Genomic DNA, 17131 nt, shown 5'->3' on the forward strand with positions numbered 1-17131 from the left:
TCCTCCTCCTCCTCCTCCTCCTCCTCCTCCTCCTCCTCCTCCTCCTCCTCCTCCTCTTCTTCTTCTGCTTCTTCTCTTTCCTTTTTGTTTTGTTTTTGAAACAGGGATCTGTTATATATCTTTACCTGCTCTGCAACTTGCTATGTAGACTAGGCTGGCCTCAAATTCAGAAATCCACCTTCCTCTGCCTTGCACACTGGGATTGAGAGTGTGGCATCATGCCTGGCTTCTTGCTTGTTTTGAGGTAGGTTCTTGCTGTGTAGCCCAGGCTGGCCTCAGCCTCATGATTCTCCTGCCTTAACCTGCTGAATGCTGCCACAGTGCCTATGTGGAGGTCAGAGGGCCACTTGTGGGACCCATAACTGGCTCCCTCTTCTACTGGGTGGGTCCTGGAGATTAAATTTAGGTTGTCAGTCTTGGTAACAGCATCTCTATCTATAGACTTACCTTGCTGGTCCTATTATGTCTGCTGACTTCAAACACTGAACATAATTTCTTCTATAAAAATTCTTCAAGATAATTTTTTTTTCTAGCACAAAGCCCTTAGGCCAGGTCCTTAACTATACAAGGCAAATGCTGAGCCTGTATCCTTGAGCTGTAGTCCCAGTGTCCTTTTTACTTTTGATTTTAAGACAGGGTTTCCCTAAGTTAGCCAGGCTGACCTTGAAGCCACTGTGTAACTCAGGTTTAAACTTTAGATCCTCCTAATTCCCAAGGAACTGGTATCACAAGCCTGTGCTATCAGGCCCAATTTCGACAAGACTGTTTGAAAATACGGTTAGGACTAGGTGTGGAGGCCATGAAACTGAGCAAGCTTTATCTCGAGTGTGGCTGAGATGGCACTGTTACCTTCCAGCCACAGTTCTCAGAACCAGGGCCTTAAGATATGCCATATAAATCTCCAGCACAGTGTGACTCTGTACCTCTTGGCCTAGGTTGACAGTATACTAAACAGCATCTTCATTTAAAAAAAAACAAAAAACCAAACAGTTTATTACCAGCACAGGTGAAGACCGATTGCCTCCCCAGGGGCCCCAGCCTTCCTGCCTGAGCCTGGGGAGCTACTTTTTGATGGGCCCCCATCCTGGGGCAATGTCCTTGTTCATCTGACTCCAGTCCCACTGCTCCTGGTGCAGGACTAAGCTCCACCTCGATAGGCCATAGGTATGTTCTCCCCGGAGCCACTGTCACCTCCAGCATCTGAGAAACCCCCGCCTCCAGAGGCTGGGGCCACGTCCACTTGGATGACACCATGTACTTGGGAGAGCTGTGGGCTGTCCAAGCTGGCAATGAGCTGGCGGGGGCCTGGTCGCACAGGCACAAATGTCTGGCGTAACGTGACTGTCTCATTACCCCCGATGTCCCTGTAGAGGAGACAGTATCGTGAGCCTTGAGTAACTAAGGGTTAAAGTCAAGAGCAAAGACAGATTTGGAGTGGCCAGGAAGGAAGCACGGAAGGTGGAGTCATCCAGGCATTTCTGGGTTCAGCTGGAATCTACACCCACAACTGAGGCAGAGCCTCCACCCCAGGCCACCTCCACACAAACCCATGGCACCTCCACACCCAGCTGCCTGCGCTAAAAATCTCCCCAACACCTAGCCTCCTCCCTTCCTGCTCGCACCTGGAGAGAGACTGCTGCCTCCACAGACAGCATTCTCACCTGCTTTCCTTCCCCCTGCCCCTGCTCTGAAGTGCCCCACAGCATTCTAGAGCAAGACCTGAAGGCCCAACAGGGATCTCAAATGCCAGAAGAGCAAGCTAAAGAAATCTGCCACGCTTGTCCTCCACAGAGAAGGGACAGCTTCACATACTGAATTGACAGTGGGATGTCATCCAGAAAAAAAAAAAAAAAAAAAAAAAAAAAAAAAGGGGAACGACATAAGAAAAAAAAAAAAAAAAAAAAAAAAAAACAATAAAAAGGTTGTCTCAAGCATGGACAACTGGCATTCTAAAAATGACACGTGTTCTCGTATCTCTGTGTGTGACACAAACACCCGTGCCTTTTTTTCCTCCGTGAGCTCTGAAAATCTATTCCCGGACCACCTCTGGGAATCAGGGTTTCCCCGGACTCACTGGCCATCTCACCTTTCCCCTAGCCTGCTCATGACTGGGAAGTGAACTAAATCCCTCAGGGGCTGGGCATCCCTGGCACTTACTGAAAGAGAAGTCAACTCCCTAACCTGACATACAGGCTCACTCTGACTCAGCTCCCACCCCGGCACAGCTGCCTCACCCCCACCATTCTTCCCGGGGACCAGCCCCACCGAGGATCCCTCCTTGCTCACACTCACTTCCATCAAGCTCTGCAGTGTTGACCATGCCTGCCCTGAGCTCCTAGCTCTGCCAACTTCATCCCTACTTTTTCTCCAAGTCCTAGCTCACACCACTGACTCAGCAAGGGCCCCCTGAGTACCTCCTGTTCCCAAGAAGATGAATCTTTCCTTTTTCTGGGCTCTTCCTTCTGCCTACAAACTTTACTCTTTTACTTATTAGGGAGGGTCTCATGTAGCCCAGACTAGTCTCAGATTTACTATGTGGCTGAGCCTGGCCTTGGATTTTTCAACTATCAAGTCTCTGCCTCAAGTACTATAATTACAGGGACTTAACATCCCACCCGATACACTGCATTTTAAGTATACATGGTTACATTTATGTGGAGTCTATTCATGCCTGTTGGAATATCTCCATCCCCCGGTTGTCGGAAGCTGTACTTCTGACCCCAATCCAACCCAAGCTTGTCTTGGGGCTCCTTTTTGGCACTAGGCCCTACGCAGTAGTCTGCCAAGGGAATGAGACAGCATTCCTTGGGGCAAAGCACTCAGCTTGGAGGCTGCTTCTGAGGTTTCCCTGGACCAGTGGTCTACTAGTTAGCTGTGTGCCTTAAGACAGCTTATTTCTTTGGTCCTCACTTTTTGGTTCATAAGCCCGAAATGTGTGCAAAGTGCAATGACATGGGTCAGATGGTTTCCATCTATAGATGGAAGGTTAAAAGTTGCTTAGCCTTACAATAGCCTTCAAAAGCCCACTGTAATTGAGATGTAATAGTTCGGAAGTTAACCTTTATATTACAACCACTGACATTAGTTCCATTCCCCCCCCCCCCTTCCCCGAAACCCTGCTATCTAGCTTCCAGGTAGAAATGTCAAAATCTTCCCTGGACTCATTTTTATAGCCCTAGTGAGGCCCTCGTCACACCTCTGTTTCTGAGTTTAAGCTGAGAGCAAGTCAGCTGCTAAAGCTGGGATGAACTTTAAGTGCTGGTTGGTAATGAAACTGTCCTTGGCAGTAGGTATCTCAGATCTTGCTTTCCTCCTCCTGCTTTCCCTCTCCTGCTCCATCCCTCTCTATCCCTCATAAGCAGGTACATACACCTATGTCTCCTTTGTGGCATGCAGAATTTCTAAATGACACAGACATTTATTTGTTATTTGCTTTCCTTGGTGATTAACCTTAACTCTAAATGGCTTCAGCCTTTTCTCCAAAGTTGAACCCACCTTTCAAGAAGAGATACAGGCCACTAAAGATTTACAGAGCGAGATTCCGGTCCTAGGGGAGATTCCCAAGAAGAGCTTGCAGCCTCCCCGGTGACACAGTCAACCTGAGAAGTGAGTCCTGGAATGTTTATTAAGTGGCCAGTCACCAGGCTGGGGTGGCACACCTTGTGGCATAATTGGGTTCCATACCACAGCCTTTGATGTGTAAATGAGAGGCAAAGTAACACCCATCCTGGAATCTGATATGTCCCGTTGAGGCTACCGACTGTCCTGGAGACTCAGGTCCAAAACCATAGCAACCAAGAAGCAGCCGAATGTTCAAGGGAGGCAAGCCAGATCTGGCATTGTCCAGTTCTTGTACCGGAGCTCCCAAGTGAGACGATGGGGGCAGGACAGAGACTACGCAAGCCATGCACTCAAGAAAGAGGCCAGCTCTTCCTGGCAGTGAGCATGGTCAACACTTCTGTATTTGGCAAATGTCAGGGATGGGCTATTGTCTTTCTAGTGGGAGCAGCCCAAGAGCTGTGAGCCTGGCAAGGGTGTGTGCCTCTAGGGAGCCTAAGACAGAGGACGCCTTCCACTGTGGTGTGAATGCAGCTGAGTGATGTCCCAGGGCCCGTCTTCCACCCTGTCATCTGAGCTGCTAGAGACACCCTTCCTCATAGGGTATATTTTGTGCTGCGTTGTGATATCACAGCCCCCATGCCACAAGCTAGGCCAAAGAACAAGACAGTAAATTCATCTTTGGCCTGATAACAATAGTGGCTACCAACAGAAGATACGAGCGGAAAGGTAGGCTAGGGTCCTCTACCCCAGCCCTCTCACAGCCCCTTCTTAGAAAAGGACACCCACTCCCGTCACAAGAGAGCTGGTTTAAAAGGTCCTCTGCCTGCTCTTTCCCTCCGTGCTTTTCCAGAGCAGGAAAGGCTTGCCCTGATGAGCGGTGAGATGAGGCCACTAGCTGTCCCATTCCCAAGGTGAGGGTGACGATGGCAACAGTTTAAAGCTGGCTAGTAGTGGAGACTGACTGACTATACCGCAGGCTGGAATAAACAACCCAGGGGCTTTGTTATCTCCACCGCACAAGTGAGCCCACGAAGGTTAGCCTTGGCAGCAGGCCAAGGAGCCCCAGGCAGGAGCAGGGGGCCAGGGGCTGCAACCTAAGTCTTTAGAGTTCTGTAGCTCTCCTTTTAATTATGTGATAATCTCTAATGTACTTTAAAGGGCCTGTATGATCTCCAAGTGAGATACTATTCCTGAAAGTGCATGATCAACACGTCTATATTTGGCAAATGTCAGGGATAGGCTACTAATGATTTCCATTCGAGTTTCAGTGCCCTAATTAAAAGGTGAGGCAGGGCAGGGACACAGTGCAACTTGAGGCTCTCAGCAGGCCTTGAGCCCTGGCTGGGCTGACCTGGCCTGAGTTACCCGAGACTGCCAGCTGGCCCCAGACTGCTCTGTGGGGTTCTGATCAAAACGAAAAGTAAAACTGAGGCTTGGGGAAGCCTGGGTAAAAGAGGTGGTGGCAGCAGAGTTAGAGAAGTCAGACTCACCCAACATTGAGGACCTTGGGCCTCTGTAACCCAGAACCTTCGAGCCGGAAGACGACGTTGGTGAGGGTGACGGGCAGGGGATTCTTGAACACGATCTGTACTTCACATTCCTGGCCGACTACTGCTCCTCCCAGTAACTGAGGGAAACAGAGACCCATCCCTCATCAGAGACCCTGGCCAGACATGCAGGGCCTCTACTTTGTACCCAAGGAAGAAATGTGTTAGACTCAAAAGCTGGCCAGGTCCCACATTTCTGTCCCTCTGAGAAGCCACCTCAAAGACCAGGGAGGAAACTTCTATCCATTCTACAATTTGTGGCTGCCACAGAATTGGGCCTTCTAGAAGGCTCACCAGGGTTAACTTGTTTCAGGCTTAGTGCTCTTCCCTCGCCCATGATTTTCCTTAGCCTCAGCTCCCTGCCCCCTATCCACCCCTTGAGTCCCAGGAAGCTGTACTCACCGTGAGAGAGAGGTCGGGGGTGCGCAGACGGAAGGTGTGCTGCTTAGCTAGTACCTGCCCACTCTCCTTGACGTGGCCTGAGACGTTGAGCAGCATTGCTCCCTGGTCCACAAGGTGGGGCTTGTATTCCTTGTAGGCCACAGGCATGGTCACGGAGTTCGCTAGGAAGAAAATGCATGGCAATCAAAGGCCTTCTTCCTCAGATATGGCCTCCCCAGAAGTGTTCCCCAATGCTGTAGGGCCTCCATGGCCTCCTGAGCCATGGTGCTTGAACACTCAGGGGCAGGGCTGGGGAGAGAGCACCAGCTAAGGGCAGGGCTAGGGAGGGAGCACCATCTGAGGAGGGCCGGGCTGAGGAGGGCAGAGCAGAGCAACGGAGGGAGCACCACCTAGGGACTTGGCTAGAGAGGGAGTACCACCTAGGGGCACTATTTAAGGGCAGAGGTGAGAGGGAGCACCATCTAGGGGGAGGGAGTACCATCTTGGGGCAAGACTGGGATAGGAACACTTACAGGCTCCAGGGGCTAGTGTCACTTCCTTCTTGGTCTCCTTGAAGGTAGGCCCAGTGACACCAGTGTAGAAGGTGACAGAGAGGTAGAGGTGCAGTTTCACAGTGCGTCGGCTACTGCCGCGATTGGTCAGCACCACGGAGACTGCCAGATCCTGTCCCATCACAGCGTCCTGTGCCTCCACCTGCATGGCCACATCCTCAGCAGAGTCCCGGGTGGCATACACGTTAGGTTTGCTGCCATGGGCAGCAGCCCTTTCCACAGCCTTCCGCTCGGCTTCTGAGCCTGAGGGTAGAGGTCAAAGGTGAATCTGAGCTCCGGCTGGGGTAGGCAAATGCTCTCTGCGGGAACTCCCCAGCCTGGGGCCGGCTGAACTGGGAGAATGTTACCTTCTGGGTGCTTGTAGGTGTGGGTGATGTCCTCTCTCATGGTGGAGCCGATTGCCTTCGTTACAATGAGTGTGCCAATGGCTTTTTCCTCCACATACACAATCTTGAAGCTGCCATCATCCTGTCGCTGCCAGTATACTTTATCACTATTCACCTGTGGTGAGCAAAGAAGAGCAGGGTTGAACATACCGGGAGGATAGGCTTGACTGCCCTTCCTTCCCCGGACCTCAGGGGCTGTAGGCAGGGCCCAACTGGGAGAGTTTCCACAGTGAGCCAGCCGTAGTCACCGAGTGCGGAAGAAGCTTGTCTAGGAGGCCCCTTGTAGCCCATTTCAGCATTAATAACAGTAATCCTTTATGCTTATTCGCTTGCTTTACAACTTATGAAGCAGCCCCATATCCATTATCCCTTTTGATCCTGAGTACAGGAAGCAAGGCAGCCATTATTATCTCCTTTTTACAGTTGAGGAAACTAAGACTCTAGAATGAGTGACTTGCCCAAGGTTACACAGCTAATCAGTGAGCGGTGAAGTCAGGACCAGAGGACTCAGGACTGACTCTGGACACCACAGACTGTTTGCTGAAGGAGGCACCTGGAGCCCAGCCCTCACCTCAGCAAAAATGAAGGGCGTGTCATACTTCATGTAGACTAAGCCATTCTTGATGGACTCCACAGAGCAGGGGCCACAGCAGAAGATACCTAGGAAGTGAGTCAGGTGATGTGCCTAAGGCGGTCAAGGGGGGCTTGACCTTGGACTCTGGTCAGAGGCCACACAAGGCTCCCACAGCACCCACCCAGAAGGCATGGCGGGAGTAGGAGGGGCCTGTGGACAGCCTGGCTCCACAGCCAGGTTGTCAGTACATTCTCAGCGCTGGCTGGCTGCACTGGGCACGATTCTCAGAGGACAGGACACCCTCCCCTAATCTTTCCTCACAGTCAGTCCAGGGCCCATAATGGTTCTGGCTGGCTGAGAGCACTGGTGCCACCATCACTATTGCAGAAATACCTCAGCTTTGCAGCACGCTCTGATCTCTTTATTGGGAAGTGAGAAGGGTGGTGGGTCCTTATTCCCAGGAGGGCTGGCTGAAGTGGGCTAGCTGGGACAGAAAGTGTAAACAGGAAGTGTGGCCTATCCAACAGGAAAGAATCTCAACACCTAATGCTCTGGCCTCCTTTTACCGATGGGGAAACAGGCTCGGCCAGGGGGGTGGATGCCAGGATCTTATAAGACAGCTAGAAAAGGCTCCTACTTACTGAGCAGCTGTAATGTTGTAGGCATACTATACCACTAGAACTTTTTTTCTTTTTTCTTTTTCAAGACAGGGTTTCTCTGTGCAGCCCTGGCTGTCATGGAACTAACTCTGTAGATCACGGTGGCCTCGAACTCGCAGAGATCTGCCTGCCTCTGCCTCCTGAATGCTGGGATTAAAGGTGTGAGCCACCATTGCCCAGCACTTCTAGTCCTTTTTGATAAACATTGTCCATTTAATTCTCCCAACTATACCACATCGTAGTACACACACACACACACACACACACACACACACACACACACACACCATTCTATTCAAGAATATAACACACAAAAGTGTAAGGTACTTTCTTACTAATGTCACTCATTTAAAAAGTAAGAGTGGTAGACTCAGGCCCTAGAAATCGAGTCTGGAGCCCCTGCCTGACACCTACCCCCATTACTTCTTAGAGTCGGACCAGAGTTCAAGTCTCCTAGCACATGCAAGCGTTGCTGGTTATGCAACCCAGGACACCTTTTACATAGATGGATTGACAGGGAGGTGTCTGGGAAATAGCCAGAAGAACATAAGTTGGGCCAAGGCCATCTGATTCTAGGAAGGTGGAGGGGAGAAGGAAGCAGCTGTCCAGGCCATGTTGCCTGGAGGTAGCCCCTGAGCCACAGGGGGAGAAGGTGTGTGAGGGCAGGGAAGACAGCAGGTCTCACTTCTCTGTACCTGTACATGCGTGCAGAGAAGTGACAAGCAGCCCCCAGCTCATGTCACCCTAGGTCATGTCTGAGGGCAGGGTTACAGAGCTGTTTTCTTCAAACCTGTCCCAGGCCAGGTTTCTCTACACTGTGCATGAGTGCAGTGAACGGGGGAATGAAAAGGAAGGGATCGAGGACTCATTCTGCTGGCGATGCAGACAAAGTCATTCTACCCCCACGAGCCACTATTTACCAATTGGCATGGAATGGGTCCCAGACATGGTGACCTGAAAACTCACCAGGGGTACTTTTGCAGCAGAGATTAGAAAATGGATATTGAGCATGCTGAAGGCCCCAGGTTCAAAGCCAGGACTGGGAAGAAACAGATACATACCACCAGATCCTATTGTTGGAAATTCTGATGGTCGGATTTTGGAGTAGGAACCCCCCAAAAATAGAAATTTACTTTAAAAAAACATCTCAGAGAAAATAAGGAACTTCTGCATTTTATCTTATTCAATTCTATACTGTTTTCCCCTTCCATGTATTCATTCATTACTTAATAACATTTTTTCTTCTTTTGTGTGTCTGTGGTGGGAATTGTCCCCTAAAAATGACTTTTTGTATGTCCTTTAATTAATTGCACCTGGGATAGATAGGTTTAAAAGCACTGAGGAGGCAGAGGCAGGTGAGTCTCTGAGTTCAAGGACAGTCTGGTGTACAGAGTGATTTCAGGACAGCCAGGGCCACACAGAGAAACACTGTCTCAAAAAACCAAACCAAACTAAACAGAACACAAAACAAAACAAAACAAAAAAAACAAAAAAACAGGCAAGTAAGAATAATAAGCTCATCATCGGAAGAAAATCGCTCACTGAATATACTTGAATCTCTCTTGACTTTTGAACCATCTCAGTAGAACAATCATTATAAATTATAAAATAATAAAATTAAGTCAAGTAGCTGAAGAGAGGAAAATAAGCTAACCCCTGCACGGTAGTTCAGGTGATAAGTCCGTGTGAAGACCTACAGGGATAAAGGGTTTGGCTCTCCAGCCAAGTCTTGGGCTAACACTCTGGAGTTGGAGATGTTCCCAATAGGGTCCGGGCAAGGCCTGCCTTACCACTGCTGGTCTCCTGAGGTGTGGCGTCCACAACTTGCCACCCATCAAAGCCTGAGGGCAGATCTGGCCTTTTCATCCAACAGTCGTTCCACACATGGAAGTTCCTGGAGGAGCATGGAGGGCCTGGGGTTCCCATTCAGGTCCTCCCGGTCTCCCATCAATACCACGCCTCAGCAGGCACACCTCTGATACTTAGGGCACGTGGCAGGCCACCCCTCGCCCTGTGCTCACCAAACAGAATCATGGTTCAGATGCTCAAGTGGCTTCATGTTCTCGTCAAAGTAGATGTCCATTGTAAGGGATGTGTCTGTGTCGTGTGCAGAGTTGAAGTTGGTAACAGTTCGGGTAGCGAGGCCCAGACATCGTAGCACTGTGGAGGAGCCAGGGTTAAGGGCTGGGGCAGAGGTTGGCTGCAGGTGTGGCATCAGCAGGAAGAAAAGGGCAGCTGAGTTTGCCAAGCTTGGAGGGCTCACTAGAGTTAGGGTCAGGGAACCCAGGTGGCCTTTGGGCTGCAAAGCAGTTTGCAAAGCTACCTGCTTGGCCCAGGCCCTGACTCTGGCCTCTTCTTTCTCTCCCTTAGGCCTCTCTCAGTTGTTAACACTAATTAATGATAATTAAGGCCATTCTATCATCCACCCTTAGTGGCACCTCTCCTGTAGCCACAGCTGGGCTGGGCATAAACAGAACCCTTCCCTCCTTAGAGACCAGGCTCTTCTTGACCTCTTCCCTCTACTACCTGTGGTAGTCACACCAGCAAAGACCCAACACTGGCCGTAGGGGACGGAGTAGCCGGTTCGGAGGTAGCTAAGCAGGATCTCCACGCTGCCCACCCACGCTGAGGGGTTGGTGCCTCGAGAGTAATCGCCAGTCCAGTTCCCAATCAGAACTCCATTGTCATCCAGGGAGTTCACCTGCCCAGGAAAAGACAGGGTGTGGCTGGACTCGGGGAGGTGCTCAGGATCTCCTGGATTCCCCAGCCTCTAACAGCAACCTTAAGAACTAGACATCAGCACGCCCCTCCCCCAACCCCTCTGCCCCCCCACCCTTTGCTGTGACACTGGAATGTGAACACCGGGTGTGCCAAGTTTGGGGTTTGGTCCTGCGTTCCAAAGGAGTTGGGACAGAAACCATGAAAGGCGGGGTCGGGTACAGGCAGGGAAGAGACAAAGAGGGGTGAAACCCCTTTCCCTCAACATGCTTTTCAGGGACAGGGATGGAAAATCCATAAAGGGGAGGGCCGGAGACACAGATAGGTCTTAGAGCTATGGGGGTGCTCACCATGGCAGAGACGACCCGAGAGACACTGACTGGGTCCCCACGGCCTCCATATGGCATCCCTCTTCGATCTAGAATGTACAGGCAGGCATCCAGCACTCCATGGTCAAACTGGAAGGAAGGAGGGCAGAGGGGACCTCAGCTCCTCAAGTGATGCTCAAACACCTGCTCAGTCCACCACGTCCCTCACTTCTATGTCCCTGAGTGTCCAAGACCAGTGGTGGTGTATGCCCGTAATCCCAGCATTCAGGAGTCAGAGGCAGGTGGGCCAGCCTCGTCTACAGAGTGAGTTCCAGGACAGCCACAGATACACAGAGAAACCCTGTGTCAAAAAATTAAAAAAAAAATAGAAGAGAGAGACAGAGAGAAAGAGATAGATAGACAGAGAGAGAGAGAGAGACCGTGCCTGCCATACCTGGCCATAATTCCAGGTGCGTTCGCCAATCTGTGCCTCTGTTCCATAGTAGATTCTTCCAGACTCATTGAGCACGTATTCTTGTCTCCAGTCCTCATGGTGCACATACACTATGTCTTCTGTAGCCCCAGAAAGCAAATAGAAAATGTGGTCTGTTTTCTCCACGGGCCCTACCTTCCCCTAACCAGATCTGCAGAACACATAGACAGAGAAGAAAATGGAGGTGGGGGACACTTTTAGCCTGGCTCTGAGGAAAGACGGGGAGAAAGAAGGTTGGCTGTAGCCAGGGCCCTTCATCATCAGAGTGAGTGAGTCTCCTCTCTTGGGCAATGGGGGGGGGGCGTCTTTTCCTATGACCAGATGTCTAGACACCCCCCTGGGTCTCAGGAGAGCAAGCCCTGACCCACTCACCCTCTGCTCTTGACCCCTGCTGGCTTACCTGGGCACCAGGGGTTGAAGAGAATGTAGATCTCATTACGGGGATCAAAGGGCAGCTGGAACTCGCCAGCTTCTGAGCGCGTGCGGACGGTGAATTGAAATTTGCCGATGATGGCATTAGGGGAGGTATGGACTCGTAGGTTTAGGTTGTGTCCACTGGTCTTGGTCACTTGGGCCTTCCAGCCATCACTGCCCCCCTTGCCCACGGGGATGATCACGTGGGTACCCTTGCCGATCTCGGGGTTGTTCCCTAGAGCAAGAAGATTAGCGATTCAGCGGTGAGTTGCTCTGGACCTAGGCGAGACACTACACTTCATTCAGCCCCACCCAAAATGTCTATGCGCCAATTTACATGTCCCTAAGTGGGGTTACCACATCGGTCTGTGACAATCTTCCTCAGAGAAGCTTGGTGGCCGCCCCGTGCTCTCCCGCATGTCAGGGCAGAGTCCCAGTTCAACATCCCAAACCTGTTTCCCCTGACAATGAACCCAGGTAGGGAGGGGATACTGGGCCATCGTCACCCACTGACTGTCTCACTGTCCTACAGGACTGACTGAAGGAGAGCGTTAAGCTAAGTCCAGAGGAAAGAACGTTCCAGGTGCCAAAGTGCAGTGTGGCCTGCTCCCTGGGATCGCAGCTTCTAGAGCCCAGAGCATTTCTGGAGGTGGTAGGGGTACCTGGGAAATTAGAGGCTGGGGTGTGCATGGCTGGGCTGTAATCAAAGGGTGAGAAGAGTCACCCGCCCCCAGCAACTGCATAATCACCGGCCTGGACAGTCAACGGCCACCAAGCAGCACTGTGAGGGAGGCCCCTGCCTTGGGCCATGTGACGGAGAGGCAGAGAGAAAGAGACACATGGAGGCTAGAGGAATGAACAAGCAAGGCCCAGAAAGAAAGGCGCACACAGTCAAAACTGCCGAAGGAGACACAGAGGCCAGTCCTGGCAGGAAGCGCCATGACACAGATGCCCAGATGCTCGTGGAGGCTTGAGGAAAGTCAGCATGCACCTGCCTCTCTTGGCAGAGGGGAGGTGTGCCAGGGAGGAGCCCAAGGACCTCTCTAACCTAATACCAGCTATCCCTCCAACAAGTCCGGGGCCTTTACCCTTCTCATTCCAGGCCCCACTCACCGATGAGAAGCTCCAGAGCAATGCGATCAGAGGACTCGTACTCTCTGTTCAGGAAAAGGATTATGTGGAAGGGCTGCCCACGGCGCACGATCAGATCGTCATACTCAAACTCATCTGTGTGGTGCTCTCGGCGGTTCTGGTCTGAGCGCGAGCACAGCAGATCCACGCCAGTCACAACCAGCATTCCCTCTGTAAAGCCATATCCCCCGTCAGTGAAAAGTCCGCAAGAAGCACAGACCTCCCTCGGGAGTCTTTCAGCCGCCCTAGAGATGCCAGGATGCATCTCAGGCCCCGTAAGAGTTGTCCAGCTCTAGGCTAAGGTGGACAGCCTCACCTCGGATGGTGCCGTCTCCAGCTGCATTTACATTGCTGCCCCGAGACTCGGGTCTTCGGCCACCCCGAGAGTCGGATCTTCGGTCGCCCCGAGAGCTGGACCCTCGGCTTCTGGACCCGGAAGGTTCAGGCCCCCAGTCATCATCAGCTCTGTTCCCACAGGAGCAGCAGCCACAGCAGCGAGCCCAGAAGGAACGTGCTCCTCCTCTTCGGGAGCGTGAGCGTCTGTCGGGCTCGGGCTCTGGCTCTGGCGACGGCGTGGTCGGGGGCTGCCAGGGGTTCCCACGCCAGCGGCCCACGTCTGAGCGAGGACCGTCCATTGTGCCTGTGAAGAGGAGGCAGAGGATGCTTGCCAACCCGGAGCTCTTGTGCCTGGGATGCCCATCCCACCCTCCCAGAAACTCTATCCAGAGATACTGGTTCGGTACCAGGTAGGTGACTGAGACCATCTCAACCTAACCCTGAGATGCCCCAAAGACCCCTCCAGTCACCCAGAAAAAGCACCCCACACTACAGAGAAAAACCTTCTCTTCACCTTGCTGTAGAAACTCAAATCACATCCCAAAACATGTCCAGTGGAGAAACCCGAGAGGATCTATCTGAGGAAATGCACAGTTCCCTGAGAGAGCACCAATTACAGCCCCAACCCACAAACATCGTAGGCCCCTCCAGCTGCTGGCTCCTCAGTTTAGAGGCCCAGCCTCTAGGACCATTTCTTAACAGAGTTCTTCCCATATAGACAGGCAGCTGGTGCGGGGCGGGCAGGGTCCCCACATTCCTCACGTCAGGGCAAACTTCAGGCAGAGATTGGCCCCAGAGAAACGGGGTGTCAGCCCACAGCAGGTATGCCCTGGAGAGCGATCCTTTCTGAGCTTGGGCTGAGTCCCTTGACAGGGAAGGACCCGCTGTGGCTCAGCACTGAGGTAGGCGCTGGAGCCTCTCACCTGGCAGCGGTGTTGGTGATGGCACCCTGGGTCCCGGGCCCGGGTGGAGCAGGTCAGGGCGTATGGGACGGGACCAACAGGCTGGACGCAGCCACGCGAGTGGAAGGTGTAGGGCGGGCCGGGTAAATGGTTTATGAGGGGAGGGTGGGCGGGGCTGAGCTTCTGGGAAAGGGGGAAGCTGGTTGCTTCATCTCTTCTCGGTCAAGAGGCCAGTCTCTGGGGGCTGTCCTCAAGCAGGGGCGGGGAAAGACTGGCTCCACCCACCTTCTCCTTTCTAGGAATTGAGATCATGCTAGGGAAGGGGTCCAGGTCAAATCTGTCAGATCTGGGGCTGAGGTGAAAATGGAAGGCTTTCGGTGATAGACCCCCGCCTACTTGATTCTTGCCAAGCTGGGTGTTCAGAGAGAAACAGACAAGGGATCCTCTTCCACTCACAGCCCTGTGGTGCAGATTTGTTTCCAAGCTGGAGATGCCTACTTTTGCTTTCATAGCCATCCCCATCCTTCAAGCTCTCTTGTAGCACCCACCAAGCTTGGCCTTGTGAAACTGGTCCCTGGGCCTGGGACTCCGCCAGCCCAGGAAGGTCCCAGTACCTCAGGCTGCAGACAGATGACATCAGCAGCCAGGCCCTCAGACTGGCTCCACCTGCCAGTCCCTGACCAGCCAGCTCTACCAGGTCTTCTCACCCCCATCTGTCTCTCTCCATCCAGCTGCTCCACAGGCCCCAGTATGAGTGAGCCATCAGTTTCTTCCATCTCCTAAGACTGAGACTGTATATGTGTGTGTGTGTGTGTGTGTGTGACCCAAGAAAAAAAAACAGTCTTGCCCCCCCCCCTCCCAGTTTGGAAGTTTAAGGAAGGCTTAGGTCTTTGCATTCAGGCCTGGGTGGACTCCAGGCATCCTCCTCAGGCTACCTGGTATTCACTTCTTTTACCGAGAGTGTCTTGTCAGCTGGAGGAGAGCATTTCTCCTCATTTCCAGTCTGGAATTCTGGAGAATCCAGACCAACCGGCTCCAGAAACCTACCTTCTCTACTTCCTAACTCCGCTCTGGCTCTGGGAGGAACCTCAGAGATGTCATTAAAACAGCCCCAAGGCAGAGAGGAGCCAGGTATCTTTAGGGCGGCTCTCCTTGGCAACACTAGCCAGAACCTCTTCACTCCATCCTGCTGGTATTCCAGCTCTCCCTACAGGCCACCATCAAAGACAGTGAAACAGGGTTGGCAAAAAAGACACAAAGAACAGACTTGGCAACAGCCTGTTTGGCATGTATCCAAGGCTGCAATCTCCACACACACTTGTTTTTGATTTGTTTTGAAGTGGTCTCACATATAGCCCGGGCAGATCTTGAGCCCCCAAGTGCTGGGATTACAGAAGAAAGCCAACAGCCCAACCATCATGTATGTTTTTCCCTGTTCAGCTAGCAAACCCAGGAACCTAGCACAGGATCTGTGCCATTTCCAACACCCTCAGTACACACGAATGGAAATCAAAATTCAAGGAAAGTATGTGGCAGGTCAGCCAGAGGGCTTCACTGTGAGATTGTTTGTGTATCACTTGGGATACAAGAAGAGGCAGGGTTCCAAGGGGTGGGGTGAGGGAACACAGGTGAGCCCGGGCAGATCCAGAGAGCCAGGAAAATGCCTGGTTTGCTACACTCTTCTTGTTTTAACCAGTCATCCTTTCCCCTCTATGCCAAGTTTGACTCAGTGACCTAAGCCCCGAGCCACTCCCTGGAGGCCTTGTTCCCTGCAGCAGTCAAAGGCAGAACAGTGGAAGGGATACGACTGCATCTCAGCAGACTGGCATCTCAGTACCTTGGGTTGTCGAGGCCAGGCTTCTGTTTAGTTGTAAAAGTAACTTTTATTTTCCTTACCGACTCCTTCTGCTAACCCTGGAAGCTTCTAGCCTTCATAAAACCTCATCTAAGCCTAGAACATTTTCAGCCTCTGAGACTTACTGATGAATAAGCTCACCCTTTCTAGCTCTTTTTAAACTCGGGCTGGTTCAACTCAACTGTCTGGCTCAAAACTTCTCTCCAAAGCCGATTAAAACTGGCTTCTCTCAGCTTCTGGCTGCATTACTCTGCTTGGCCTCAAGCTAACTCTAGCAATCTGTTCTAATCTTCTGGCTCTTTCTCACTCTCTGGCTTGCTCTGTCTTCACCTGTGTCTAGCTTCAACTGAAAACTCTCCTTGTAAAAGGGCCTCTAAATTCCACGAACTGAACTGCCACAAACTCTACTGCACTGCCTCTCAATTCATTTGTTCACCAAATTGCCTTAACAAAACTCAGAGATATGCATGCCTCTGTCTCCTAGGTGCTGGGATTAAAGGCATGTACCACTACACCTGGACCTAAGTTTTTCTTTACCTGAAACTTGCTTTCTAACAGGCTGGCCTTGAACTCAAGAGATCTGCTTGCCTCTGTCTCCTGGAATTAAAGGTGTGTCTGTATTCCAGCCAGAGTAACCACGTTGCCGGATTAAAAATTCCTCTATATTTAATAGTTTTGTATTAATACAGAAACAGAAAAAGAGGCTAACACACTAAAGCAAGGTGTCTGGTTTCTGGCTTCAGCATGCAGAGCTCAGCAACCTAGGGCAAGTCAGCAGTTTCTTCAGTTCCTCTCATCCATGACAGTGTATGAGGATCAAATGGGATCAAGTTTTCCCAAGGGCTTTGCAACCACACAATGTAATTCACAGGGACCAATACTGTCGTCTTAACAGGGTGGGGCAAGGTGCCCCATTCTTCCTGGAACAGTCAGGTCCTGAGCCTACTCAGATGTGAATAAAACAAGAATCAGGGCAGAGCCTGAAAGTGGCAGAGTCAAAGGAGAAATGTTCCTGTTGGTGTCCAGCTAGAGATAGCTGTTTGTAGCGCAGCCCAAACCTGAACCTGATCCCGATTCCTATCCTAGCCTCAAGCTTGGGCCCAGCACCAGCCTAAAACTGATGGTGAACTCAAATCCAGTTCTGGTCCTGACTTCAGCCATGAACACTGAGGCTCTGGCTCTACAGAGGTAATAGCAGGAGCTTTACAGGAGAGCAGACCCCCCACGGCCCTTCCTCTTTTCAAGATGCAGGGTGGTGGCAATGGAGGTAGTGGCAAAATGGCAGCAGTAATGG

At 51.7% G+C, this 17131-nt stretch overlaps 1 protein-coding gene across 1 annotated transcript; it reads right to left on the reverse strand.

Moving 5' to 3' along the window:
- Positions 1-730: 730 nt before the first annotated feature.
- On the reverse strand, positions 731-14091 carry Tgm1 (transglutaminase 1). The gene is made up of 15 exons (XM_055616390.1): positions 14004-14091; positions 13061-13384; positions 12727-12915; positions 11600-11848; positions 11161-11279; positions 10749-10856; positions 10207-10381; positions 9702-9840; positions 9471-9574; positions 7019-7107; positions 6409-6562; positions 6023-6304; positions 5511-5671; positions 5052-5188; positions 731-1364 (listed from the first exon to the last, which is right to left on the reverse strand). The coding sequence occupies exons 2-15, from the start codon at positions 13377-13379 to the stop codon at positions 1139-1141; spliced, it is 2451 nt and encodes an 816-aa protein (XP_055472365.1). The 5' UTR covers positions 13380-13384; positions 14004-14091; the 3' UTR covers positions 731-1138.
- Positions 14092-17131: the final 3040 nt, after the last annotated feature.

Source organism: Psammomys obesus, unplaced genomic scaffold (genome assembly GCF_907164565.1).
Source record: "Psammomys obesus unplaced genomic scaffold, mPsaObe1.curated_primary_1811, whole genome shotgun sequence".
Lineage (NCBI taxonomy): Eukaryota > Metazoa > Chordata > Mammalia > Rodentia > Muridae > Psammomys > Psammomys obesus.

Bases quoted from the DNA above. Each gene is read 5' to 3' on its own strand.
- Tgm1 (XM_055616390.1), bottom strand. From the start codon at position 13,379: ATGGACGGTCCTCGCTCAGACGTGGGCCGCTGGCGTGGGAACCCCTGG. The intron at 9,575-9,701 runs GTGAGCACAGGG...ATGCTCCTCCAG, and splicing joins CTGAACCATGATTCTGTTTG to GAACTTCCATGTGTGGAACG. The intron at 7,108-9,470 runs GTAAGGCAGGCC...CTCACTTCCTAG, and splicing joins ACCTCAGGAGACCAGCAGTG to GTATCTTCTGCTGTGGCCCC.